Source organism: Cherax quadricarinatus, chromosome 80, assembly GCF_038502225.1.
Source record: "Cherax quadricarinatus isolate ZL_2023a chromosome 80, ASM3850222v1, whole genome shotgun sequence".
NCBI classification, from domain to species: Eukaryota; Metazoa; Arthropoda; class Malacostraca; order Decapoda; family Parastacidae; genus Cherax; species Cherax quadricarinatus.
The window spans coordinates 14941809-14969647 of NC_091371.1; the positions used below are offsets into that span (position 1 = coordinate 14941809).

Genomic DNA, 27839 nt, shown 5'->3' on the forward strand with positions numbered 1-27839 from the left:
GTTCAGTACAAGGCAGGTAGTTCCACAGACAAGCTTGTTAGCATATAGAAGTCTAGCGCTATGCCATATAAAGATGGGAGACGGTCACAAAATAATGAAGTTTCTCAAGTCAGTACCTGATCAGCCGGCCTGTTGTGCTTATGTTGGACTTTATGCAATTAGCACCAACAACCTGATTAATCAGACTATCCACCGGGAGGTCTGGTCTGAGACCGGGCCGCAAAGGCGTTGACTCTCGGAACACTCTCCAAGTAACAGGTAGGTAGACATCAATCAAAACAAAGGTGACCTACTTGCAGACCATTCTGCAGCCAAGATATAAGTCCTAGACCCATATAGTTGACCTCCACGGCTAGCTGCAAGAACTGTGTCAAGGTTGCCGGAGGTGATAGTAAAACTGGATGAGATACATCTCCTTACATCCCGAGGTAGAACAAAGGAGACCCAAGATAACAGAGATGCCCTGGCCAGCTAGGATCGCCTCTAAGACACAAGCTTTAACACACTGTAACACTGGAGACTCCTGGCAAAACTATCAGCCTTAGAACTCTCCGGTTTCTTTCACACTTGCTGACTGCTTTTAGGTCACAGAAATAAGATTTAACCTTAATTTTTAATGGGGTGGAGGGGTAAGCCAATGGAAGGCCTCGATATGATAACCAAAAGTACCAGCGGCAGGTCATCATATGACTAAGACCCGCGTCAAGAAACATTTGTTCTGTTTCCTGACAAATCTTACCTAACCTAACCTTTAGGGCACTTGAGCTGTATGAACCTAGTGGGTTTAGCGCTTCTTTTTTATAATAATTTATGGCACTTGTTAGTGGAATAGCATCTGTAAGCCACTCAAACTATGCCAGCGTGCCACAGGGGTATATGTGGGGTCCAGTCCTATGAAATGTCTACCTCAACGTCTTACGTTATCTTACCCTTGTATCTCATGTCTACGCATGTCTACAATATAATATTTAATTATAACAGTGACATTTACCGTCCTCAGACACATCAATCGCCATCTTGCAGTTATAGCAGTGGCAGTTTACATTTGCTTCTGAGAAAACAGCAAATAATGACGGAGTCTAGATAGCATGATGTTGCTAGTGGAGTTGTGGTGAGGATGAATGAAAGTCTTAGAGCCCGGCGATGAAGTTGATACCCTGCGGGTGGGATGTAACTCTCTGTTGACCTTCAACAATCATTGGTGAATGTTGCAAGCAAGGAAAAAAAAAAAAGAACTTACAGCAGTAAGGCACATCTCGTATTAGTACGGGAGCAGATGATGCAAAACTGTACGAAGTACAAGTTTGTTGTATGTATCGCTTTTCCTGACTGCTGGCCTGCATCTCTTCTTTCACTCCTGAACACGCTTGTCTGTGTAACGCGACTGACTGACTGACTGACATCTCCGCCTCCACCTGGCCTGGTTGGATCTCCCATATCAGCGGAGTCTTCAACACCGGAGAGATGATAAGTCTTTGGTTTTTCTGTTCTATACATGGCCAGTGTTGTCAAGCCGCACCATCTGGCTCAACAAGATAGCTATAACATCGCATGACGGGCAGGCAACGCCAGTCTCGCTCTAACTGTACACCTCAACAAGCATTCATTCCTCGTACGACTGACGTATAGAGCAAGTTCTCACAACAAACAGGAATGAAGTCACTTGCCCCCCATGAACGCTGTATCCACGGCTGGCTCCAACTTTATCCTCTTCCCTCCATGTATGTTCGTTAATAAAACTACAAACATATAAATTACGTAGCAGTAAAAACTAGAGGAGTTTTAGAAGAAATATTAAGTTCACAGCTCCTACCATGTACACTGAATACAGGAACCACCTGAAGGATACTTGTAGGAAGCTTACCCACTACATCCTATACAGAACCCGTAATAAGAGAGATATACTCACCTAACATGCGCACTACTAGACCATTCTGTGCCGTCGTGTCTAGGGCCACTCCTCCTCCACGCTGCAACAACACAACGTAATAATTACTTAGTTATCACTGTTATATTGCACTGTTATACTTTCCAACAAATTATAACAATTATCAAAATTATATTACTATAACCAACCTTCTAAGAAATTATTACAACTATCACACACACACATTACTATAGGGAAGTGGAACAGAATTCTTCCTCCGTAAGCCACGAGTGTCTTAAGGGGCGACTAAAATACTGGGAGCAAGGGACTAGTTTACTAGCCCCTTGCTCCCAGTATTTAGTAATCTATTAGAGTAATTTGTTTAGTAATTTGTTATAACACAATTGCCATCAGAGATTTGTTAAGTTATACCATGAATTAAGGAAAGATCCTGGACTTCACCTTACGAAACAGAGCAAATGTGATAATAATTATGGACAAGGTAGATTATAGTGGAAAAATGAACGTGATATTAGAAGACGGGGGAACTTAAGTGCCTGTTAAGCTTTCTTCTGCCAGGTGGCCAGAGTTTTTCCTCTATCTCGGTAAGTTCTTAGCTAAGATTAGTTTTCCTATCAATAGCTAAGTCAGCCGTAGATCTAAAATCCAGATGTACTCTTAACCCTTTTGGGGCCTAGTTCCTAGGCCTTTTGTGTATCTATAGGCTCTCTCGCTACCCTCCACATGATGGATACGAGGTGCACAATAAACTAGCCACTTCGGTGGCAAAATCTAAATCTAATCTCGGCTAAGATTAGATTTTCTTCATGGTGACATACTCTCACTGTAAAGTGCTTCAGTAAGACTGTTTTCGTCTTCTACAAAGCCTACTCTCCCTTGAATTATTATTCTACTCTCCCTTGAATTATTATTCTACTCTCCCTTCAATTATTATTCTACTCTCCCTTCAATTATTATTCTGTAAAGTAAAAGGACACAAGTGCAACTAATGTGACATTTATTGTGGCAACGTTTCGCTCTTGATAAAGCTCCTGGAGAGCGAAACGTTGCCACAATAAATGTCACATTAGTTGCACTTGTGTCCTTTTACTTTACATATTGTCGGTAATTCTACCAACTTTATTACAATTATTATTCTACTCTCCCTTGAATTATTATTCTACTCTCCCTTGAATTATTATTCTACTCTCCCTTGAATTATTCTTCTACTCTCCCTTGAATTATTATTCTACTCTCCCTTGAATTATTCTTCTACTCTCCCTTGAATTATTCTTCTACTCTCCCTTGAATTATTCTTCTACTCTTCCTTGAATTATTCTTCTACTCTCCCTTGAATTATTCCTCTACTCTCCCTTGAATTATTCTTCTACTCTTCCTTGAATTATTCTTCTACTCTTCCTTGAATTATTCTTCTACTCTCCCTTGAATTATTCTTCTACTCTCCCTTGAATTATTCTACTCTTCCTTGAATTATTCTTCTCTCCCTTGAATTATTCTTCTACTCTCCCTTGAATTATTCTTCTACTCTTCCTTGAATTATTCTTCTACTCTCCCTTGAATTATTCTTCTACTCTCCCTTGAATTATTCTTCTACTCTCCCTTGAATTATTCTTCTACTCTCCCTTGAATTATTCTTCTACTCTCCCTTCAATTATTCTTCTACTCTTCCTTGAATTATTCTTCCACTCTCCCTTGAATTATTCTTCTACTCTCCCTTGAATTATACTTCTACTCTCCCTTGAATTATTCTTCTACTCTTCCTTGAATTATTCTTCTACTCTTCCTTGAATTATTCTTCTACTCTCCCTTCAATTATTCTTCTACCCTCCGCGGCCTGGTCTCAGACCGGGCCGGGGGGGGCGTTGACCCCTGAAACCTTCTCCAGGTATACTCCAGATATACTCCAGATATACTCCCTTGAATCACTTGATATTTCGGGTTTCTAAGTGGTACATATTTCATGCACACTTTGTACACTTCAGTAGTCAGCTCTCTAAGATCTCCTTGTCTTGGTTCTCGTCCTCGTTCTGGTACTCTCAATTAGCCCACAAACTGAGGTCAACTTTGAGGTGATGTTTGGGTCTTGGAGGACCAACTATGTTTCACAGATATATCTTAACATCTCAATATTCTTATTTATGTCCGGGTGTTGTTACATGTTATTATTATTATTATTATTATTATTATTATTATTATTATTATTATTATTATCAACGTAAATATGATCAATATATATTAATGAAATAGAGGAAGAGGTGAGGAGTGGGCGGAGTCGTGGGTGGTGAGTGGGTTGTGGGTGGAGTGTAGGCTGTGGTGTGGGCGGAGTTGTGGGTGTGGAGTGGTTGTGGGTGAGGTGTAGGTTGTGGTGTGGGCGGAGTTGTGGGTGGGGAGTGGGTTGTGGGTGGAGTGTAGGCTGTGGTGTGGGCGGAGTTGTGGGTGTGGAGTGGTTGTGGGTGAGGTGTAGGTTGTGGTGTGGGCGGAGTTGTGGGTGGGGAGTGGGTTGTGGGTGGAGTGTAGGCTGTGGTGTGGGCGGAGTTGTGGGTGTGGAGTGGTTGTGGGTGAGGTGTAGGTTGTGGTGTGGGCGGAGTTGTGGGTGGGGAGTGGGTTGTGGGTGGAGTGTAGGTTGTGGTGTAGGCAGAGTTGTGGATGGCGAGTGGGTTGTGGGTGGAGTGTAGGTTGTGGTGTGGGCGGTGTTGAGTGGGGAGTGGGTTGTGGGTGAGGTGTAGTTTGTGGTGTGGGAGGAGTTGTGGGTGGAGTGTAGGTTGTGGTGTGGGCGGAGTGTAGGTTGTGGTGTGGGCGGAGCTGTGGGTGGAGTGTAGGTTGTGGTGTGGGCGGAGTGTAGGTTGTGGTGTGGGCGGTGTGTAGGTTGTGGTGTGGGCGGAGCTGTGGGTGGAGTGTAGGTTGTGGTGTGGGCGGAGCTGTGGGTGGGGAGTGGGTTATGGGTGGAGTGTAGGTTGTGGTGTGGGCGGAACTGCGGGTGGGGAGTGGGTTGTGGGTGGGTAGTGGGTGGAGTGTAGGTTGTAATGTGGGCGTGGTGTGGGCGCCGCCATAACCTCACACTGACGCCCGCCACAGAGGCGCCAGCCCACCCGCGCCCACGTTCATCTGTACACCAGCTGTTAACGTTCATGTGTACACGTTTATCTGTACACCAGCTGGTGGTGTACCATCTTGGGACGTCACAATAACAGCTGGTGGTGTACCATCTTGGGACGTCACAATAACAGCTGGTGGTGTACCATCTTGTGACGTCACAATAACAGCTGGTGGTGTACCATCTTGTAACGTCACAATAACAGCTGGTGGTGTACCATCTTGTGACGTCACAATAACAGCTGGTGGTATACCATCTTGTGACGTCACAATAACAGCTGGTGTACCATCTTGTGGCGTCACAATAACAGCTGGTGTACCATCTTGTGGCGTCACAATAACAGCTGGTGGTGTACCATCTTGTGACGTCACAATAACAGCTGGTGTACCATCTTGTTACGTCACAATAACAGCTGGTGGTGTACCATCTTGTGACGTCACAATAACAGCTTCTATACCATCTTGTGACGTCACAATAACAGCTGGTGGTGTACCATCTTGTGACGTCACAATAACAGCTGGTGGTGTACCATCTTGGGACGTCACAATAACAGCTGGTGGTGTACCATCTTGTGACGTCACAATAACAGCTGGTGGTGTACCATCTTGTGACATCACAATAACAGCTGGTGGTGTACCATCTTGTGACGCCACAATAACAGCTGGTGGTGTACCATCTTGTGACGTCACAATAACAGCTGGTGGTGTACCATCTTGTGACGTCACAATAACAGCTGGTGTACCATCTTGTTACGTCACAATAACAGCTGGTGGTGTACCATCTTGTGACGTCACAATAACAGCTGGTGTACCATCTTGTTACGTCACAATAACAGCTGGTGGTGTACCATCTTGTGACGTCACAATAACAGCTGGTGTACCATCTTGTTACGTCACAATAACAGCTGGTGTACCATCTTGTGATGTCACAATAACAGCTGGTGGTGTACCATCTTGTTACGTCACAATAACAGCTGGTGTACCATCTTGTTACGTCACAATAACAGCTGGTGTACCATCTTGTTACGTCACAATAACAGCTGGTGTACCATCTTGTAACGTCACAATAACAGCTGGTGGTGTACCATCTTGTAACGTCACAATAACAGCTGGTGGTGTACCATCTTGTGACGTCACAATAACAGCTGGTGGTGTACCATCTTGTGACGTCACAATAACAGCTGGTGTACCATCTTGTTACGTCACAATAACAGCTGGTGTACCATCTTGTGACGTCACAATAACAGCTGGTGTACCATCTTGTGACGTCACAATAACAGCTGGTGTACCATCTTGTTACGTCACAATAACAGCTGGTGGTGTACCATCTTGTAACGTCACAATAACAGCTGGTGTACCATCTTGTAACGTCACAATAACAGCTGGTGTACCATCTTGTTACGTCACAATAACAGCTGGTGGTGTACCATCTTGTGACCTCACAATAACAGCTGGTGGTGTACCATCTTGTGATGTTACAATAACAGCTGGTGGTGTACCATCTTGTGATGTTACAATAACAGCTGGTGGTGTACCATGTTGTGACGTCACAATAACAGCTGGTGGCGTACCATCTTGTGACGTCACAATAACAGCTGGTGTACCATCTTGTTACGTCACAATAACAGCTGGTGGTGTACCATCTTGTGACATCACAATAACAGCTGCTGTACCATCTTGTGACGTCACAATAACAGCTGGTGGTGTACCATCTTGTGACGTCACAATAACAGCTGCTGTACCATCTTGTGACGTCACAATAACAGCTGGTGCTGTACCATCTTGTGACATCACAATAACAGCTGCTGTACCATCTTGTGACGCCACAATAACAGCTGGTGGTGTACCATCTTGCGACGTCACAATAACAACTGGTGTACCATCTAGTGACGTCACAATAACAGTTGGTGTACCATCTGGTAACGTCATAATAACAGCTGGTGTTGTACCATCTGCTTAATATTATAAAACGTGCTGTATTTAACGTAAGCAGTCTCCACGCCCTCTATTGTTGAGCCTTGCTAACTGAGGTCACCCTCTCTCTTTCTTTCTCTCTCTCTCTCTCTCTCTCTCTCTCTCTCTCTCTCTCTCTCTCTCTCTCTCTCTCTCTCTCTCTCTCTCCTCCTACTCCTCCTCCTCCTCCTCTTCTTCTTCCTCCTCCCGTCCTCCTTTTTCTAATCTTCCTATCCTCCTCTTGTATCTCCTCCTCTTCCTGACACAAAATACACGGAAGGTTGCAACACTTTGGTAATTATGCGATAACGATAGAAAAATTCAAGATTTATTGGCAGAGATGTGGTTGAGGGGGTAGTGGCAGGGGAGGAGGGGCAAAGGGAAGGGGTAGGGGAGGAGGGGCAAAGGGAAAGGGGTAGGGGAGGAGGGGCAAAGGGAAGGGATGGGTGAGGGGGGTAGATGGAAGGGGGGGTTGACGGGAGGGGGAGGAATTGAAGGGAAGACAGGCAGTAGAAAGGAGGAATGTCTCTCTCATTCTCTCTCTCTCTCTCTCTCTCTCTTTCACTTTCCTTCTTATCCCCCCTCCCTCCTAGCCTCCCCCATCTGCCTTCTCCTACTCCCCCTCTCCCTCACTATTCAGAGGGACGGGGAAGAGAGAAGTATGTGAAGAACTCGCCACCAGATTCCAGGAGGTCGCGACCACTGAGCTGAAACCATTACCAGCGCTGCCAGTTGAACCACCACACACCCGCAAGTATTGTGTAAGATCTTCACCAAGCGCAACCCACTTGACCACACCCACCCAGGTCACTGCAAGGCACTGTAAGGCACTGAAAAGTGCTGCAAGACACTACAAGGAACTCCATAACACTGCAAGGCACTACAAGGCATTTCAAGTGAAAGGAACTACAAGGCACTGCAAGGAAACACTACCCCATGTCAGAAGTGGGAGCCGGAGACCAAGTATGTCTGGTCAAGACGAAGATGAGCTATAATAACGATAAGACAAGCCATAGTGACGATAGTACGAGCCATAGTGACGATAGTACGAGCCATAGTGACGATAGTACGAGCCATAGTGACGATAGTACGAGCCATAGTGACGATAGTACGAGCCATAGTGACGATAGTACGAGCCATAGTGACGATAGTACGAGCCATAGTGACGATAGTACGAGCCATAGTGACGATAGTACGAGCCATAATAACGATAAGACAAGCCATAGTGACGATAGTACGAGCCATAGTGACGATAGTACGAGCCATAGTGAAGATAGTACGAGCCATACTGACGATAGTACGAGCCATAGTGACGATAGTACGAGCCATAGTGACGATAGTACGAGCCATACTGACGATAGTACGAGCCATAGTGACGATAGTACGAGCCATAGTGACGATAGTACGAGCCATAGTGACGATAGTACGAGCCATAGTGAAGATAGTACGAGCCATACTGACGATAGTACGAGCCATAGTGACGATAGTACGAGCCATAGTGACGATAGTACGAGCCATACTGACGATAGTACGAGCCATAGTGACGATAGTACGAGCCATAGTGAAGATAGTACGAGCCATACTGACGATAGTACGAGCCATAGTGACGATAGTACGAGCCATAGTGACGATAGTACGAGCCATAGTGACGATAGTACGAGCCATACTGACGATAGTACGAGCCATAGTGACGATAGTATGAGCCATACTGACGATAGTACGAGCCATAGTGACGATAGTACGAGCCATAGTGACGATAGTACGAGCCATAGTGACGATAGTACGAGCCATAGTGACGATAGTACGAGCCATATTGACGATAATACGAGCCATAGTGACGATAGTATGAGCCATACTGACGATAGTACGAGCCATAGTGACGATAGTACGAGCCATAGTGACGATAGTACGAGCCATAGTGACGATAGTACGAGCCATAGTGAAGATAGTACGAGCCATACTGACGATAGTACGAGCCATAGTGACGATAGTACGAGCGATAGTGACGATAGTACGAGCCATAGTGACGATAGTACGAGCCATACTGACGATAGTACGAGCCATAGTGACGATAGTACGAGCCATAGTGACGATAGTACGAGCCATAGTGAAGATAGTACGAGCCATAGTGACGATAGTACGAGCCATAGTGACGATAGTACGAGCCATACTGACGATAGTACGAGCCATACTGACGATAGTACGAGCCATACTGACGATAGTATGAGCCATACTGACGATAGTACGAGCCATAGTGACGATAGTACGAGCCATACTGACGATAGTACGAGCCATAGTGACGATAGTACGAGCCATAGTGACGATAGTACGAGCCATAGTGAAGATAGTACGAGCCATACTGACGATAGTACGAGCCATAGTGACGATAGTACGAGCGATAGTGACGATAGTACGAGCCATAGTGACGATAGTACGAGCCATACTGACGATAGTACGAGCCATAGTGACGATAGTACGAGCCATAGTGACGATAGTACGAGCCATAGTGAAGATAGTACGAGCCATACTGACGATAGTACGAGCCATAGTGAAGATAGTACGAGCCATAGTGACGATAGTACGAGCCATAGTGACGATAGTACGAGCCATAGTGAAGATAGTACGAGCCATAGTGACGATAGTACGAGCCATAGTGACGATAGTACGAGCCATACTGACGATAGTACGAGCCATAGTAACGATAGTACGAGCCATACTGACGATAGTACGAGCCATACTGACGATAGTACGAGCCATACTGACGATAGTACGAGCCATACTGACGATAGTACGAGCCATACTGACGATAGTACGAGCCATACTGACGATAGTACGAGCCATACTGACGATAGTACGAGCCATAGTGACGATAGTACGAGCCATACTGACGATAGTACGAGCCATACTGACGATAGTACGAGCCATACTGACGATAGTACGAGCCATACTGACGATAGTACGAGCCATAGTGACGATAGGACTACTTTACACATCCCAGAAGACCTGATCTATCTACCTGGAGTCTACCTGGAGGGTATTCCGGGGATCAACGCCCCCGCGGCCCGGTCCACGACTAGACTTCCCGGTGGATCAGGGCCTGATCAACCAGGCTGTTACTGCTGGCCGCACGTAGTCCAACGTATGAACTACAGCCCGGCTGATCCGGCAGGCAAGTTTTCAGTAGAAATGATCACTCTTTACATTTACTTGTAATTCACCTTTGACAGTATGTTTAACTTCTTAATAAATACAACCCAAAGAATAATAGTAAACAGTGAAATCGGGGGCTGCTACAGTGAAAAGTTCTGTTCCCTAAGGCACGTTACTCGCCCCACTCCTCTTCCTCATTCTCAGCTAAGTGGTTAAACTCACATGATCCCATCGTTTACCTGTCCTCATCCCAATATGGCATTCTTCAGGTCAGCCTGGATGACCAGGCTAACACCAGATGAGCCTGGCCCATGGCAGGACTCTCGGAACTCATCAAAGGTATACCATGTGTCACACCTCACTCTCCGCCTGTATATACTCTCTAAACCTCTGTATATCAGAAGTGATCCAAGTTCCAGGACCGAAACTTTTTCTAATATATCCTAGTGTTTGCTCACGCGTCTTTCTAAATCAATTTATCAGTATCTATTACCATAAATTACAACATTTTATCATCTTTTCTGCAGACGATACTAGAATCTGTATGAACGTGTCATCCATAGAAAACACAGCGAGTTTCCAAGGCTGATATAAACCAAGTCTTCCAGTGTACCACTGACAACATGATGTTGCTCAATGAGGACAAATTTCAGTTACCTCGTCACGAGAGAAATAAAAACATGACCAAAATACAAGCCAAACCACTCAATAGAATGTTAGTTCAACATGACAGACCTGGGAGTAATAATGTCAAATTTCACTTTCAAGGAGCACAACAATGTTATTGTCGCAACTGCAAGAAAATGATAGGTTGTGATGTATAGATTGAACTGCGGACTGTTGGCACTAACAGCTTCATCGATAAAGCCGGCAACCAGGCCTGGTCTGGGACCGGGCCGCGAAGGCGGTGACCTCTGGAAGCGACTCCAGGGACTCCAATAACCCGGCCCGGGACCAGCCCTCCCTGTTGATTGCCTAGTACACCAGGCTGTTGATGTTGGCGGCCCACCGGCCCACAAATCCATTACAGCCTACATAAAACCAGTCGATAAGAGTTAAAAGGAGGAGCCAAGAGCCACGATTCAACCCCTGGATGGACTGCACATTCCAAGACTGCCAGGGGGCCTTGGACTACGCATCACGAGAGATGATGTATATTTAAATGAAGTCGTAATCACGTATGACACATTCACCTAAAGTATTGATAGAGGGTCGATCCTTTCTGGAGTAGGTCTGCAATGTTATACACCAGCAGTGTCTGCAGGCTTCCAGCAAGCAGGTCTAAAGTGCTATACACCAGCAGTGTCTGCAGGCTTCCAGCAAGCAGGTCTAAAGTGCTATACACCAGCAGTGTCTGCAGGCTTCCAGCAAGCAGGTCTAAAGTGCTATACACCAGCAGTGTCTGCAGGCTTCCAGCAAGCAGGTCTAAAGTGCTATACACCAGCAGTGTCTGCAGGCTTCCAGCAAGCAGGTCTAAAGTGCTATACACCAGCAGTGTCTGCAGGCTTCCAGCAAGCAGGTCTAAAGTGTTATACACCAGCAGTGTCTGCAGGCTTCCAGCAAGCAGGTCTAAAGTGCTATACACCAGCAGTGTCTGCAGGCTTCCAGCAAGCAGGTCTAAAGTGCTATACACCAGCAGTGTCTGCAGGCTTCCAGCAAGCAGGTCTAAAGTGCTATACACCAGCAGTGTCTGCAGGCTTCCAGCAAGCAGGTCTAAAGTGTTATACACCAGCAGTGTCTGCAGGCTTCCAGCAAGCAGGTCTAAAGTGCTATACACCAGCAGTGTCTGCAGGCTTCCAGCAAGCAGGTCTAAAGTGCTATACACCAGCAGTGTCTGCAGGCTTCCAGCAAGCAGGTCTAAAGTGTTATACACCAGCAGTGTCTGCAGGCTTCCAGCAAGCAGGTCTAAAGTGCTATACACCAGCAGTGTCTGCAGGCTTCCAGCAAGCAGGTCTAAAGTGTTATACACCAGCAGTGTCTGCAGGCTTCCAGCAAGCAGGTCTAAAGTGCTATACACCAGCAGTGTCTGCAGGCTTCCAGCAAGCAGGTCTAAAGTGCTATACACCAGCAGTGTCTGCAGGCTTCCAGCAAGCAGGTCTAAAGTGTTATACACCAGCAGTGTCTGCAGGCTTCCAGCAAGCAGGTCTAAAGTGTTATACACCAGCAGTGTCTGCAGGCTTCCAGCAAGCAGGTCTAAAGTGTTATACACCAGCAGTGTCTGCAGGCTTCCAGCAAGCAGGTCTAAAGTGTTATACACCAGCAGTGTCTGCAGGCTTCCAGCAAGCAGGTCTAAAGTGCTATACACCAGCAGTGTCTGCAGGCTTCCAGCAAGCAGGTCTAAAGTGTTATACACCAGCAGTGTCTGCAGGCTTCCAGCAAGCAGGTCTAAAGTGTTATACACCAGCAGTGTCTGCAGGCTTCCAGCAAGCAGGTCTAAAGTGCTATACACCAGCAGTGTCTGCAGGCTTCCAGCAAGCAGGTCTAAAGTGCTATACACTAGCAGTGTCTGCAGGCTTCCAGCAAGCAGGTCTAAAGTGCTATACACCAGCAGTGTCTGCAGGCTTCCAGCAAGCAGGTCTAAAGTGCTATACACTAGCAGAGTCTGAAGGCTTCCAGCAAGCAGGTCTAAAGTGCTATACACCAGCAGTGTCTGCAGGCTTCCAGCAAGCAGGTCTAAAGTGATATACACTAGCAGTGTCTGCAGGCTTCCAGCAAGCAGGTCTAAAGTGCTATACACCAGCAGTGTCTGCAGGCTTCCAGCAAGCAGGTCTAAAGTGCTATACACTAGCAGAGTCTGAAGGCTTCCAGCAAGCAGGTCTAAAGTGCTATACACCAGCAGTGTCTGCAGGCTTCCAGCAAGCAGGTCTAAAGTGATATACACTAGCAGTGTCTGCAGGCTTCCAGCAAGCAGGTCTAAAGTGATATACACCAGCAGTGTCTGCAGGCTTCCAGCAAGCAGGTCTAAAGTGCTATACACCAGCAGTGTCTGCAGGCTTCCAGCAAGCAGGTCTAAAGTGCTATACACCAGCAGTTTGAGTTGTTGATTGGAGGGGAAGGAGGGAGGCAGAGGTAGGGAATATGAGTGGAAGGACGGGGAGGGAGAATGAGTGAAAGAAAACAAGGCTGACAACGAAGAGTGAGATAGAGGGAGGAATGGAAAGATTGTGGGTGGGAGGGAAGAAAGACTTGTGGGAGGGAGAAAAGGAAGGAGGGTAGATGGAGGGAGGTGCGGGTGGGGTGCCCGACCTACTAACCAAGGAGAAAGCAACGCCCACACCCTCCTCTCCTCCCTATCACAAGCCATGTCTTGCCTACCCTGGGGGGTGCATACCACTCACAATCGCAGGGTCCCGGGCTCGATTCCTTGGCACGGAGAAACATAGGCGGGCAGCCGCCAGCAGCTTAGTTGACCAAGCAAGCACTAGACACAGGTATGAAGGTAAAAGGCAGCCCTGCTACCCTGCTTACCTAGCAGTAAAAAGAGGTACGTGTGTTAGCAGAGATGAAAACCTGTGTTGAAGACTCTTAAGAGTCTTGAGTCAGGATGTCCGGACTTACAACAGAAGGAGATAATTCATCACAGTGATCCCACAGTCATTCAAAACCACTGATACAGTCTCACTCTACAAAAGTGGCAGCAAAGCAATTGCAAACAAATTTGTGTTGCCTGAGATGCTCTGAATAACAGTGGACTTTCTACAACCATCTCTGTGAAAACATTATATCATGCTGAAATATAAATATTATTATTATTATTATTATTATTATTATTATTATTACTGTTGTTGTTATACACGAATAGCATTAACGTTCCATATGATCGCGATTTTTTAAAGGATTTTAAGAAGGAAGATTGCCAGTTCTATTGAATCGCAGCAGCTGGACAACCCAGGTCTCTCTCTCTCTCTCTCTCTCTCTCTCTCTCTCCCTCATCCGGCAACATGATGTTTTTCATACCTAACCTTCGACCTGACCTCACTTGCCCTCCCTCTTTCCCACTCTCTGCCTGCCCCCTTCTTTACCCCTCCCTTCCCTTCCTGCTGCCTCTTTCCTTTCTTCTACACACCCGTCTCTATCCCACAAAAAAGGCAAGACTGAAATGGTTACAGGTACAAGAATAGGTACAAGAACAAGTACAGGTACAAGTGCAGGTACAAGTACAGGCAGACTTACAAGCACCTTTACAGGTACAAGCACAGGTACAGGTGCTGTAACAGGTACAGGTGCTGTAACAGGTACAGGTGCTGTAACAGGTACAGGTGCTGTAACAGGTACAGGTGCTGTAACAGGTACAGGTGCTGTAACAGGTACAGGTGCTGTAACAGGTACAGGTGCTGTAACAGGTACAGGTGCTGTAACAGGTACAGGTGCTGTAACAGGTACAGGTGCTGTAACAGGTACAGGTGCTGTAACAGGTACAGGTGCTGTAACAGGTACAGGTGCTGTAACAGGTACAGGTGCTGTAACAGGTACAGGTGCTGTAACAGGTACAGGTGCTGTAACAGGTACAGGTGCTGTAACAGGTACAGGTGCTGTAACAGGTACAGGTGCTGTAACAGGTACAGGAGAATTGAACACCAAGTCACAAGAGACCTCAGCACCAGGATTTTATTCAAGTGCAGGATAAGAAATTTATTTGATTGTCCAGTGAAGTGGCGTATATACCCACTGTAGTGGCGTATATACCCACTGTAGTGGCGTATATACCCACTGGCGAAGTGGTGTATATACCCACTGTAGTGGCGTATATATACACCCACTGGCGAAGTGGTGTATATACGTCATAATAATTATTTACCAACGACTCACGCAACTATAATTAGTTTAGAAAGCTGTGTTCGATTTTGACTGATCAACCAGGCTCTTGCTGCAACAACTGCGCAATCCAGGGGAGCATGAGCTTAAAGCAGGTCGCTCCTGCATCTCGCAATTGCTTGGCCATTACGACATGATCTTGGGTGCAGTGCAAGACAAGCCAAATGATGTAGTGCAAACAGACTTCGCAAAAGTCTTTGACAAGTGTGACCATGGTGTGATAACCCACAAAATGCGTGCAAAAAAATAATCGGAAAAGTGGGCAGATGAATATTTAACGTTCTAACGAATAGAACCCAAAGTGTAATAGTGAACAACGAAATCAGAGGCTGCCACAGCGTGATGCTCTGTCCCCCAAGGCACGGTGCTTCCTCCATTCTCTTTCTCATTCTTATATCCGACACAGAGATGATATTACAATCTGCATGGGAGTGGCATCCATTTTTGACACAGCAAATCTCCAGGTTATATATACGAAGACTACCAGTGATCACTGACAACAATATGATGTTCAGTGAGGTTTCCCATACTCCGTTGTGGAAAGACTGAGGAAATAATGACAGCACTGGAGTATAAAGCAAATTTCACTCAACAGAACATAAGACCAATGTGAGAGACCTGGGAGTGATTATGTCAGAGGATCTCACCTTCAAGGATCACATGTGTCACAATCACAACCACAAGGAAAATGATAGGCTGGATAACCTCTATACTTGTTCCATGAAAATATGTGATATCTTGCTGGAAAAAAAAGAGTTAAACAGTGCGAGATCACGGATGTTGATACACTGTTCTCTTACTATCCCGCAATGTGCCTCTGTTTTTTCACTGGGTTTATTTTACACATTCTCCTACATCTCTTACTCCAGTTTGTCGTTATGGCAGTGTGCAGATTTGCGATCAGCCCCTTAAGTGCCTTCCACGCATATATCATGTATCTCTCTCTCTCTCCTCCGCTCCAGCGAGTATATGTTTAGAAATCTAAGACTTTCTCAGTTATTTAAAAACTTTATTGCCTTCATGTTCCAACTCTGATATTTCTCCTCCGTTGTCAAGACTGAACAATATTCTGAGACCACGAGTGATTGTAATGTAAGATTATTTCCCCCTGATGTTTTTAATGTCCAGTAATGTAAGACTATTTTCCCCCTGATATTCTTAACTTCCAGTAATGTAAGACTATTTTCCCCCTGATATTCTTAACTTCCAGTAATGTAAGACTATTTTCCCCCTGATATTCTTAACTTCCAGTAATGTAAGACTATTTTCCCCCTGATATTCTTAACTTCCAGTAATGTAAGACTATTTTCCCCCTGATATTCTTAACTTCCAGTAATGTAAGACTATTTTCCCCCTGATATTCTTAACTTCCAGTAATGTAAGACTATTTTCCCCCTGATATTATTAACTTCCAGTAATGTAAGACTATTTTCCCCCTGATATTAACTTCCAGTAATGTAAGACTAAATTCCCCCTGATATTCTTAGCTTCCAGTAATGTAAGACTATTTTCCCCCTGATATTCTTAACTTCCAGTAATGTAAGACTATTTTCCCCCTGATATTCTTAACTTCCAGTAATGTAAGACTATTTTCCCCCTGATATTCTTAACTTCCAGTAATGTAAGACTATTTTCCCCCTGATATTCTTAACTTCCAGTAATGTAAGACTATTTTCCCCCTGATATTCTTAACTTCCAGTAATGTAAGACTATTTTCCCCCTGATATTCTTAACTTCCAGTAATGTAAGACTATTTTCCCCCTGATATTCTTAACTTCCAGTAATGTAAGACTATTTTCCCCCTGATATTCTTAACTTCCAGTAATGTAAGACTATTTTCCCCCTGATATTCTTAACTTCCAGTAATGTAAGACTATTTTCCCCCTGATATTCTTAACTTCCAGTAATGTAAGACTATTTTCCCCCTGATATTATTAACTTCCAGTAATGTAAGACTATTTTCCCCCTGATATTAACTTCCAGTAATGTAAGACTAAATTCCCCCTGATATTCTTAGCTTCCAGTAATGTAAGACTATTTTCCCCCTGATATTCTTAACTTCCAGTAATGTAAGACTATTTTCCCCCTGATATTCTTAACTTCCAGTAATGTAAGACTATTTTCCCCCTGATATTCTTAACTTCCAGTAATGTAAGACTATTTTCCCCCTGATATTCTTAACTTCCAGTAATGTAAGACTATTTTCCCCCTGATATTATTAACTTCCAGTAATGTAAGACTATTTTCCCCCTGATATTAACTTCCAGTAATGTAAGACTAAATTCCCCCTGATATTCTTAGCTTCCAGTAATGTAAGACTATTTTCCCCCTGATATTCTTAACTTCCAGTAATGTAAGACTATTTTCCCCCTGATATTCTTAACTTCCAGTAATGTAAGACTATTTTCCCCCTGATATTCTTAACTTCCAGTAATGTAAGACTATTTTCCCCCTGATATTCTTAACTTCCAGTAATGTAAGACTATTTTCCCCCTGATATTCTTAACTTCCAGTAATGTAAGACTATTTTCCCCCTGATATTCTTAACTTCCAGTAATGTAAAGCTATTTTCCCCCTGATATTCTTAACTTCCAGTAATGTAAGACTATTTTCCCCCTGATATTCTTAACTTCCAGTAATGTAAGACTATTTTCCCCCTGATATTCTTAACTTCCAGTAATGTAAGACTATTTTCCCCCTGATATTCTTAACTTCCAGTAATGTAAGACTATTTTCCCCCTGATATTCTTAACTTCCAGTAATGTAAGACTATTTTCCCCCTGATATTCTTAACTTCCAGTAATGTAAGACTAAATTCCCCCTGATATTCTTAGCTTCCAGTAATGTAAAGCTATTTTCCCCCTGATATTCTTAACTTCCAGTAATGTAAGACTATTTTCCCCCTGATATTCTTAACTTCCAGTAATGTAAGACTATTTTCCCCCCGATATTCTTAACTTCCAGTAATGTAAGACTATTTTCCCCCTGATATTCTTGACTTCCAGTAATGTAAGACTATTTTCCCCCTGATATTCTTGATTTCCAGTAATGTAAGACTATTTTCCCCCTGATATTCTTAACTTCCAGTAATGTAAGACTATTTTCCCCCTGATATTCTTGACTTCCAGTAATGTAAGACTATTTTCCCCCTGATATTCTTGACTTCCAGTAATGTAAGACTATTTTCCCCCTGATATTCTTGACTTCCAGTAATGTAAGACTATTTTCCCCCTGATATTCTTGATTTCCAGTAATGTAAGACTATTTTCCCCCTGATATTCTTAACTTCCAGTAATGTAAGACTATTTTCCCCCTGATATTCTTGACTTCCAGTAATGTAAGACTATTTTCCCCCTGATATTCTTGATTTCCAGTAATGTAGGACTGTTTTTCCCCTGACGTTCTTAACGTCCAGTAATGTAAGCCGGAAGACCTTCTGCTACCAGTGTCTTTATTCCCAAAGTCCAAGACTACTCAACAACCTCCCATCATGCCTACGGGGGATTACCGGCATGTCTTCAAGAGTGAACAGTTTAAGTTCCTAAAGTCACCTTCTGACCAGCCGGGCTGTGACCTAAAACATAAGACTCCGTGAGGCCAGAAGAAAAAGCGCCCTGATCCACTATCAGGCCTGGTCATGGACTGGGCCGCAGGGGGCGTTGACCCCCGGAACACTCTCCAGGTAGTCTCCTCTCGGAAACTTGGTACCGGGGTGGACTAAGAGTCACCCAGCCGTTAGGAAGTAGTTTTTCAGTCTCAGGATAGAAGGAAAGTGGAACGAGGTATATATCCTCACCTGGAATCCAACTGGAGGGGGTTCCGGGGGTCAACGCCCCCGTGACCCAGTCCTCGCGGTGGATCAGGGCCTGATCAACCAGGCCGTTTCTGCTGGCCGCACGCAGTCCAACGTGCAAGCTACATCTATAAAAGGGCTACTAAGTTAAGAAACCAGTAATGCTAGATAGCAAAGAATAATATACAGATTCAGGAACACTGTCTCGACCCACGCAAACACAACTTGGTGAGCACACAGGATACTTCTACCTGCCCTCTACTCCCCCAAACTCCCCACCAACATCCTCCCCCTCCACATACACCGTGGATTCCCCATGACTTAACTACCCTCCTCAATCTCACATATTCCTCTGATATACCTTTGATGAGTTCCGAGAGTTTTTCTACTCCTGGAGCCCGGCCACAGGCCAGGTTCGTCTGGTGTTTGCCTGGTCAATCAGCCTGTTGCTGGTCCGCCGACCCACATATCTATCATAGCCTGGCTGATCTGGCGAGTGACACAGGAAAGGAAGTCTTGGCATCTGAATTCTGTTATACTCCTCTCGTCACAACCCGTGACCGATATACCCGTGACTGATATACCCGTGACTGGTGTCAGGAGGGACCAACTCTCTCTCTCTCTCTCTCTCTCTCTCTCTCTCTCTCTCTCTCTCTCTCTCTCTCTCTCTAGTTTAAATTTTCTCCTCTTTTTTCTCAGGCCCAGGGGAATGTGCCTTGAGCAGACCTCAAGTGCCACAGAGTTAATTCTTTCTAGGGAAAGCTTCGGATCCGTGTTGTTTAGGATATCTTCCCACTGCCACAGTCCGGCCTGTATTGAACCCTCATTGAGAGTGAAACGTTCAGAGCGAAACGTTGCCACAATAAAATGACACATTAGTTGCACTTGTGTCTTTTACCTAACATATTGTCGGTAATTCTACCAACATTATTACAAGCTGAACCCACCCCGGACTACATAGCAATATCGTCATGGCTGATGGCTGGCATACATCACTACCTGGTGTACGCCAGCCATCACTGTAATGGAATATAACACAAACATAGCTGGCTTTGTTTCCTATACTGTTACATTAGTGTAGAACAATGTAACCGCACACTGCGGGTGTACCTGGGGGACGGAAACGTGAATGCATTCATTATACTGGTTTCCTAAGTGAATCCAATCCCTCCAGTATCTTCCAGGTGTAGATTATGAAGCATCTTTCTCGCCTACATCCTGACATCCTAATGAGCACAGTTCTAGGGACTTCAGGCTCTCTAGGTAATTTAGGTACTTGATTGAGTTTATACAAGCTGTGAATATTCTCTGCATATTTTCCAGCTCTGCAATACGTCACCCTTGAAGGGAGCCGTTAATACACAGCAATATTCCAAACTAGAGAGAACGAGTGACCTGAAGAGTACCGTTGTTGGCTTGGTATCTCTTTGTTTTGAAGGTTCTAGTTATCCAATCTATCATTGTCCTTGCACTTGCGATAACAACATTGTTGTGCTCCTTGAAGGTGAGATCTTCTGACATTATTACCCCCAGGTCTCTCACACGAGACTTACGTCTTGCACTTTTTGTTTACATTTCCTCGTAGTGCCAAGTGGTGTCACTGAAGCGAACATCCTCTGCAAATTTAAAAATAGTTTAGGCTGTGAGCAAGTCGTGTCTAGCATGGACCAGTAGGACTACTACTGACCTTATCCAGTTTCTTATCTTCTGTAAATTCTACACCATTTTTCCAATATATGGTATAATATATTTTTTCCCACTGTTTTCATGCCTGCAGTGGCTGGACGGAGTGGAGGATATGAAGAGAGCCTTCTGTGTTTCTATCCCCGACTCATATATGTACATAATATACGATATTCTTAATCCAGTTAATAGTAGATAGTTCTTCTCAGCAGAACTGATTCAGTTTGGACCTCCAAGTCCTCTGCGATCCATCTTTTCTATGTTCTCCCATGTAAGTTTATTTATGCATACGTACACATAAGTACAATTATCGTAGGAGTACATAGTGTAAATTACCTAGGTGAGGAATTAGAGTGGCGAAACGTCTACAAATAATGATACCCAGATGTTACACACGTGTCTAATTCCTCCTCTTCTAGGTATTGTATATCTGGAGAGCGAAACGTTGCCACAATAAAATGTCGCATTAGTTGCACTTGTGTCCTTTTACCTAACATATTGATGGTAATTCCACCAACATTATTACAATTCGTGTACAGATAACGGAGGTAAACCCGACCCAAATACTGACTTGTTCTAAACCCTGACCTGAACTCAGTCTTGAGCTGGCATAAAACGTGACCTGGTGTAAATCTGCAACTGCCCTAAGTCATGCCCTGGTGCACCTACTCCAGCCCTCCATCTCATTATGCTAGTTCAGGCTCCTAGTCTCAACTTGGGCTGGAGAGACGAGGCTCTGACCCACACGAGTGGGTCGGGGGATGGGTCAGGCGGAGACGAATGGTACAGAGATGAGTTGGACGAACCTGGGAAAGCATCTCTTGTTTTAAGGGACAGAGGACAAGATTTAATGGATAGAGGACGAGTTTTAAGGGATAGAAGACGAGTTTTAAGGGATAGAGGACGAGTTTTAAGGGATAGAAGACGAGTTTTAAGGGATAGAAGACGAGTTTTAAGAGATAGAGGACGGGTTTTAAGGGACAGAGGACGGGTTTTAAGGGACAGAGGACGGGTTTTAAGGGATAGAGGACGAATTTCAAGGAATAAAGGACGGATTTTAAGGGATAGAGGACGAATTTCAAGGGATAAAGGACGGATTTTAAGGGATAGAGGAAAAGTTTTAAGGGATAAAGGACGGGTTTTAAGGTTTGGAGGACGAGTTTTAAGGGATAGTGGACGGGTTTCAGGGCTTGGAGGACGAGTTTTAGGGAACAAATTACGAGTTTTAAGATTTGGAGGACAAGTTTTAAGGAACAAAGAACGAGTTTTAAGGTTTGTTAAATCCTGATGGCCTGAGGCCAGCCAGGTTATAGGGAGGGTGACTTAGCAGTTACAAGACACTCATGAATTCTGGCTTGAGTAACATAAGACGTGCACAGCTGCAGCACTGCAAGAAGTACAATCTTTACAACTGTGCTCAACACTGACTCACTTTCACAGCTGCAGCACTGCAAGAAGTACAATCATTACAACTGTGCTCAACACTGTCTCACTTTCACAGCTGCAGCACTGCAAGAAGTACAATCATTACAACTGTGCTCAACACTGTCTCACTTTCACAGCTGCAGCACTGCAAGAAGTACAATCATTACAACTGTGCTCAACACTGTCTCACTTTCACAGCTGCAGCACTGCAAGAAGTACAATCATTACAACTGTGCTCAACACTGTCTCACTTTCACAGCTGCAGCACTGCAAGAAGTACACTCTTAAAGCTGCACTGAATACTAACTTTCACAGCTGCAGCATTACAAGAAGTACAATCTTTACAGCTGTGCTCAACATTAATGTTCACAGTTGCAACATTGAATGAGCTACAGTCGTTAGCTATATTAGTTCCCCAAGCCAAGGCTTGATCAGCCAGGCTGCTGGCGCTTACTTTGGACTACACGAGGGCCGGACTGCGGGGGCGCCGACCCCCAGAATTTAACAGACTACGGGTAATTACATCTAAGCTTCCAATACAGCAAGTGTTTGAAGTCCGAGGGATTTTCCACACTTTGAATATAAAAAAACTAACATATGCCCTAAACTATAATTATCCCGAATTTGATTTCTCCTGCTCTATTACGAACGTTTAATTTTACATTCTGGGGGGAAGGGCGCTAACTGTGAACGTATATATGACATTTACTCACAGGGTCAATGGATTTGACGTATATGCACACCGTTGGAGTTGTTGGCAGTGTGAAGAGCTGCTCTGGTGGTGTCTCCAGGGTTGTTTTTCTTATCTGGGTTCCAGTTTGGAAGCCAAATCTCGTTGAGTGGTTCCATTGGCGAGGAGACATCGCGTTAACTGATTCTAATGACGAAGCCATGTCTCGTTAAGCAGTTCCAGTGACGAAGTGACGTTTCCGTCAGTGCGTCCAGAAGAGTTAAGAAGTTGTTGGAGCTCTGAATGGAGATTCCAGGAGTTAGAATGATTTTTAGCACTGAGTTTTCCAGGAGATGGAGTGATTTGAGTTTTCCAGGAATGATTTTAACACTGAGTTTTCCAGGAGATAGAATGATTTGAGTTTCCCAGGAGTTGGAATGATTTTAACACTGAGTTTTCAAATAGCGGGAATGATTTTTAGCACTGAGTTTTCCTGGAGCTGGTGGCTTGAGCACCCCCGTTGGAAAGTCTTGAGCACGCAGATTTCCAGGAGATGCGTCTTAAGCCTCTCTTACTGAAGTGTCTTCAGCCCTGAGGTTTCCAGAAGCCAGCGTTATACATCCTCAATAGAGCAGCTTACACTGAGGTCTGCGGGGCAGCTCAACCTGCTGAGACCCTGAGCAGGGCCGGACGCTCACTGATACTGCCGACACACTTCCATGAAAGGGCCTCCCTGCGGACACTCGTTCCATGCGATGACATCAGCAAAGCCTCCAAATCTTGGGGCCTTATCAATAGAATCTCTCCTCTGATGAACTCTCTTGTGCTGGAAGTGGAGTACTGTAGTGGTGGTGACAGAGTGGTTGTGTTGGTAGAGGCGGAGGTGGTGGAGGTGGTTGTGGTGGTGGTGGAGGTGGGGAGGCGATGGAGAAGAGTGATGGTGGTGGGGAAAGCCCCAAGAAGCAACACACATGCAACATCACACATTCACGCATACAGGCATCCTCTGAAATCTTAGAGGGTGATTAATAACAGCTGATACGGCAAGTGCTCTCTCTCTCTCTCTCTCTCTCTCTCTCTCTCTCTCTGGCGCCACAAGAGAGGATGTTTACCATAGCGGCTGTGAATAAGTAAACCAGCCGGGCGCGGTGGTAGAGCAGGCTGTGCATCCTGCCTGCCTGCCTGCCTGCCTGCCTGCCCGCCCGCTTGCCTGCCTGCCTGCCTGCCTGCCTGCCTGCCTGCCTGCCTGCCTGCCTGCCAGCCTGCCTGCCTGCCAGCCTGCCTGCCTGCCTGCCTGCCTGCCTGCCTGCCTGCCAGCCTGCCAGCCTGCCACCTTGCCAGCCAGTCAACCAACAATCCAGGACTCATAGGGATGATTGTATAATTATTAATTTGGGTTCATTTGCATACTGGTCTCCTGGGTGAGGACATAGCAGAGATGCAGTTACCTGAAGGACACCGTACTGACCTTCCCTCTCTTGTGACTGTCTTGAGACTGTGTATAAGCTGGATTGTGATTGTGTATAAGCTGGACTGCGACTGTGTAGAAGCTGGATTGTGACTGTCTTGGGACTATCTGAAGAGGCTGGATGATATGTCTCATGACTTTACACCACTGATTTACAGCTAGCTTGTGTCTGTCTTGTGGCTTTGTGACTGTCTCGACCTGGCTTGACGAGTAGCAGGTACTACAGCCGGCATATGGGCGACTTCAAATTAGCAAGCAAGTTGTCCTGCACCTTGCTCTAGGACCTATATATACCCTGTGTTTCTGTATTGTTTGTAACGGCTTGATAAAGCTCCTGGAGAGCGAAACGTTGCCACAGTAAAATGTCGCATTAGTTGCACTTGTGTCCTTTTACCTAACATATTGTCGATAATTCTACTATTATTATAAGTAGTTGTAGTCGTTGTTGCTGTTGTTGCTGCTGTTGTTAATGCTGTTGTTTCTGTTGTTGCTGCTGTTGTTAATACTGTTGTTTCTGTTGTTGCTGATGTTGCTGCTGCTGATGCTGCTGCTGCTGATGCTGCTGCTGTTGTTGCTGCTGCTATTGTTGCTGCTGCTGCTGGTGCCGCTGCTGCTGGTGTTGCTGGTGCCGCTGCTGCTGGTGTTGCTGGTGCCGCTTCTGTTACTGCTGCTGTTGTTGCTGTTGCTGCTAGTCCTGCTGCTGTTGCAGCTGCTGTTGCTGCTCCTGCTGGTGGTGGTGCTTCACCTTGCATTACCTGGCCAAGACTTCCGTGGATCACAGCTCCCACGACCTGTTCTCTCACCAAACTTCCTGCTTGACGCCCTCATTAACCACACTGGTTTAAAAAACCCTACACTGTTTCGCCCACGATCAGGCACTTTTTTTCAAGCACTTAAAAGAGCTGATAAATGATTCCAGGCAACTTGCCAGTGCTCCTGTCTTCAGTTTGCAAGATTAATGACACTGCTGGCACGGACAGCTCACTGTCCCACGCTGGCACCACACCCGGGGTGGTCAGGAATGGTTTGCAGGAACTTGCTAAGTTTAAATTATTATATCTGATGTCAGGTTATTGGAAAATTGGTGACAACATAGTCACCTGGAGAAAACACAACTTAAAGTAGGTCTAGCTATGTTAGCTAAGTTAGGTTAACGTAGAGCAGGTTAGGTTAACGTAGAGTAGGTTAGGTTAACGTAGAGTAGGCTAGGTTAGGTTAACGTAGAGTAGGCTAGGTTAGGTTAACGTAGAGTAGGTTAGGTTAACGTAGAGTAGGCTAGGTTAGGTTAACGTAGAGTAGGCTAGGTTAGGTTAACGTAGAGTAGGTTAGGTTAACGTAGAGTAGGCTAGGTTAGGTTAACGTAGAGTAGGATAGGTTAGGTTAACGTAGAGTAGGCTAGGTTAGGCTAACGTAGAGTAGGATAGGTTAGGTTAACGTAGAGTAGGATAGGTTAGGTTAACGTAGAGTAGGTTAGGTTAGGTTAACGTAGAGTAGGATAGGTTAGGTTAACGTAGAGTAGGATAGGTTAGGTTAACGTAGAGTAGGCTAGGTTAGGTTAACGTAGAGTAGGATAGGTTAGGTTAACGTAGAGTAGGTTAGGGTAACGTAGAGTAAGATAGGTTAGGTTAACGTAGAGTAGGATAGGATAGGTTAACGTAGAGTAGGATAGGTTAGGTTAACGTAGAGTAGGTTAGGTTAGGTTAACGTAGAGTAGGATAGGTTAGGTTAACGTAGAGTAGGTTAGGTTAGGTTAACGTAGAGTAGGATAGGTTAGGTTAACGTAGAGTAGGATAGGTTAGGTTAACGTAGAGTAGGTTAGGTTAGGTTAACGAAGAGTAGGATAGGTTAGGTTAACGTAGAGTAGGATAGGTTAGGTTAACGTAGAGTAGGCTAGGTTAGGTTAACGTAGAGTAGGTTAGGTTAGGTTAACGTAGAGTAGGTTAGGTTAGGTTAACGTAGAGTAGGCTAGGTTAGGTTAACGTAGAGTAGGATAGGTTAGGTTAACGTAGAGTAGGCTAGGTTAGGTTAACGTAGAGTAGGATAGGTTAGGTTAACGTAGAGTAGGATAGGTTAGGTTAACGTAGAGTAGGCTCGGTTAGGTTTACATAGGGTAGGCTAGGTTAGGTTTACATAGGGTAGGCTCGGTTAGGTTTACATAGGGTAGGCTAGGTTAGGTTAACGTAGAGTAGGTTAGGTTAGGTTAACGTAGAGTAGGCTCGGTTAGGTTTACATAGGGTAAGCTAGGTTAGGGTTACATAGGGTAAGCTAGGTTAGGGTTACATAGGGTAGGCTAGGTTAGGTTTACATAGAGTAGGCTAGGTTAGGGTTACATAGGGTAAGCTAGGTTAGGGTTACATAGGGTAGGCTAGGTTAGGGTTACATAGGGTAAGCTAGGTTAGGGTTACATAGGGTAGGCTAGGTTAGGTTTACATAGAGTAGGCTAGGTTAGGGTTACATAGGGTAAGCTAGGTTAGGGTTACATAGGGTAGGCTAGGTTAGGGTTACATAGGGTAAGCTAGGTTAGGGTTACATAGGGTAAGCTAGGTTAGGGTTACATAGGGTAGGCTAGGTTAGGTTTACATAGGGTAGGCTAGGTTAGGTTTACATAGGGTAGGCTAGGTTAGGTTTACATAGGGTAGGCTAGGTTACTGTTACATAGGGTAAGCTAGGTTAGGGTTACATAGGGTAGGCTAGGTTAGGGTTACATAGGGTAGGCTAGGTTAGGGTTACATAGGGTAGGCTAGGTTAGGTTTACATAGGGTAAGCTAGGTTAGGGTTACATAGGGTAGGCTAGGTTAGGGTTACATAGGGTAGGCTAGGTTAGGGTTACATAGGGTAGGCTAGGTTAGGTTTACATAGGGTAGGCTAGGTTAGGTTTACATAGGGTAGGCTAGGTTAGGTTTACATAGGGTAGGCTAGGTTAGGGTTACATAGGGTAGGCTAGGTTAGGTTTACATAGGGTAGGCTAGGTTAGGTTTACATAGGGTAGGCTAGGTTAGGGTTACATAGGGTAGGCTAGGTTAGGTTTACATAGGGTAGGCTAGGTTAGGGTTACATAGGGTAGGCTAGGTTAGGGTTACATAGGGTAGGCTAGGTTAGGTTTACATAGGGTAGGCTAGGTTAGGTTTACATAGGGTAGGCTAGGTTAGGGTTACATAGGGTAGGCTAGGTTAGGTTTACATAGGGTAGGCTAGGTTAGGTTTACATAGGGTAGGCTAAGTTAGGTTTACATAGGGTAGGCTAGGTTACTGTTACATAGGGTAAGCTAGGTTAGGGTTACATAGGGTAGGCTAGGTTAGGGTTACATAGGGTAGGCTAGGTTAGGGTTACATAGGGTAGGCTAGGTTAGGTTTACATAGGGTAGGCTAGGTTAGGTTTACATAGGGTAGGCTAGGTTAGGGTTACATAGGGTAGGCTAAATTAAGTTAGGTTAAGCTAGAGTCGTTCCCTGGAGCGGATCTTCCTGGACTTGTTATTCATTTCTACAACACTGCAAGCTCCTGATGTGTTGATTGCAACACGAAAGGCCTAGAGCTATCATTCAACTCCTCCCCGTGGTTGTTTTACATAGTACCGTACGTGTAGGTGAACAGGTACAGGAACAGGCATGATTCTTCCCTGTTTTTTTACACTACCTATCAATCTATGTTGTCTTCACAACAACTTGCACAAGCTGGTTCACCAGACACTTTATATTCTCTTATATGGTATAAACCCTTCTTAATAGATACCCACAAATTGGTTTGGATAGACAAGTTAGCAAACATTGGGACATATTTATTAGAAAACGTTTGGGTCGTGGGACCTTGATTAAGGTCCCAGGACCTAAACGTTTCCTGGTATGTCCTAGTGTTTGCTTACGTCTTCCTAAACCAATTCACTGCGGCTGCAATAATAATCC

General features: G+C 45.0%; 1 protein-coding gene across 7 annotated transcripts in view; it reads right to left on the reverse strand.

The window, feature by feature from the left end:
• Positions 1–27839, reverse strand: part of LOC128702288 (uncharacterized) — a 522463-nt gene that overhangs the window by 65207 nt on the left and 429417 nt on the right. For 2 of the 7 annotated variants that reach the window (XM_053796465.2, XM_070102164.1), the window contains exons 1-2: positions 22514–23171; positions 1910–1970 (exon numbers count right to left, since the gene is read on the reverse strand). In XM_053796465.2, the coding sequence (XP_053652440.1) occupies positions 1910–1970; positions 22514–22693 (241 nt within the window). In that variant the 5' untranslated portion in view covers positions 22694–23171. Of the gene's footprint in view, positions 1–1240; positions 1419–1909; positions 1971–22513; positions 23173–27839 lie in introns of those variants that run through there. The other 5 variants (XM_070102166.1, XM_070102168.1, XM_070102167.1 and 2 more) reach the window with 4 other exon arrangements.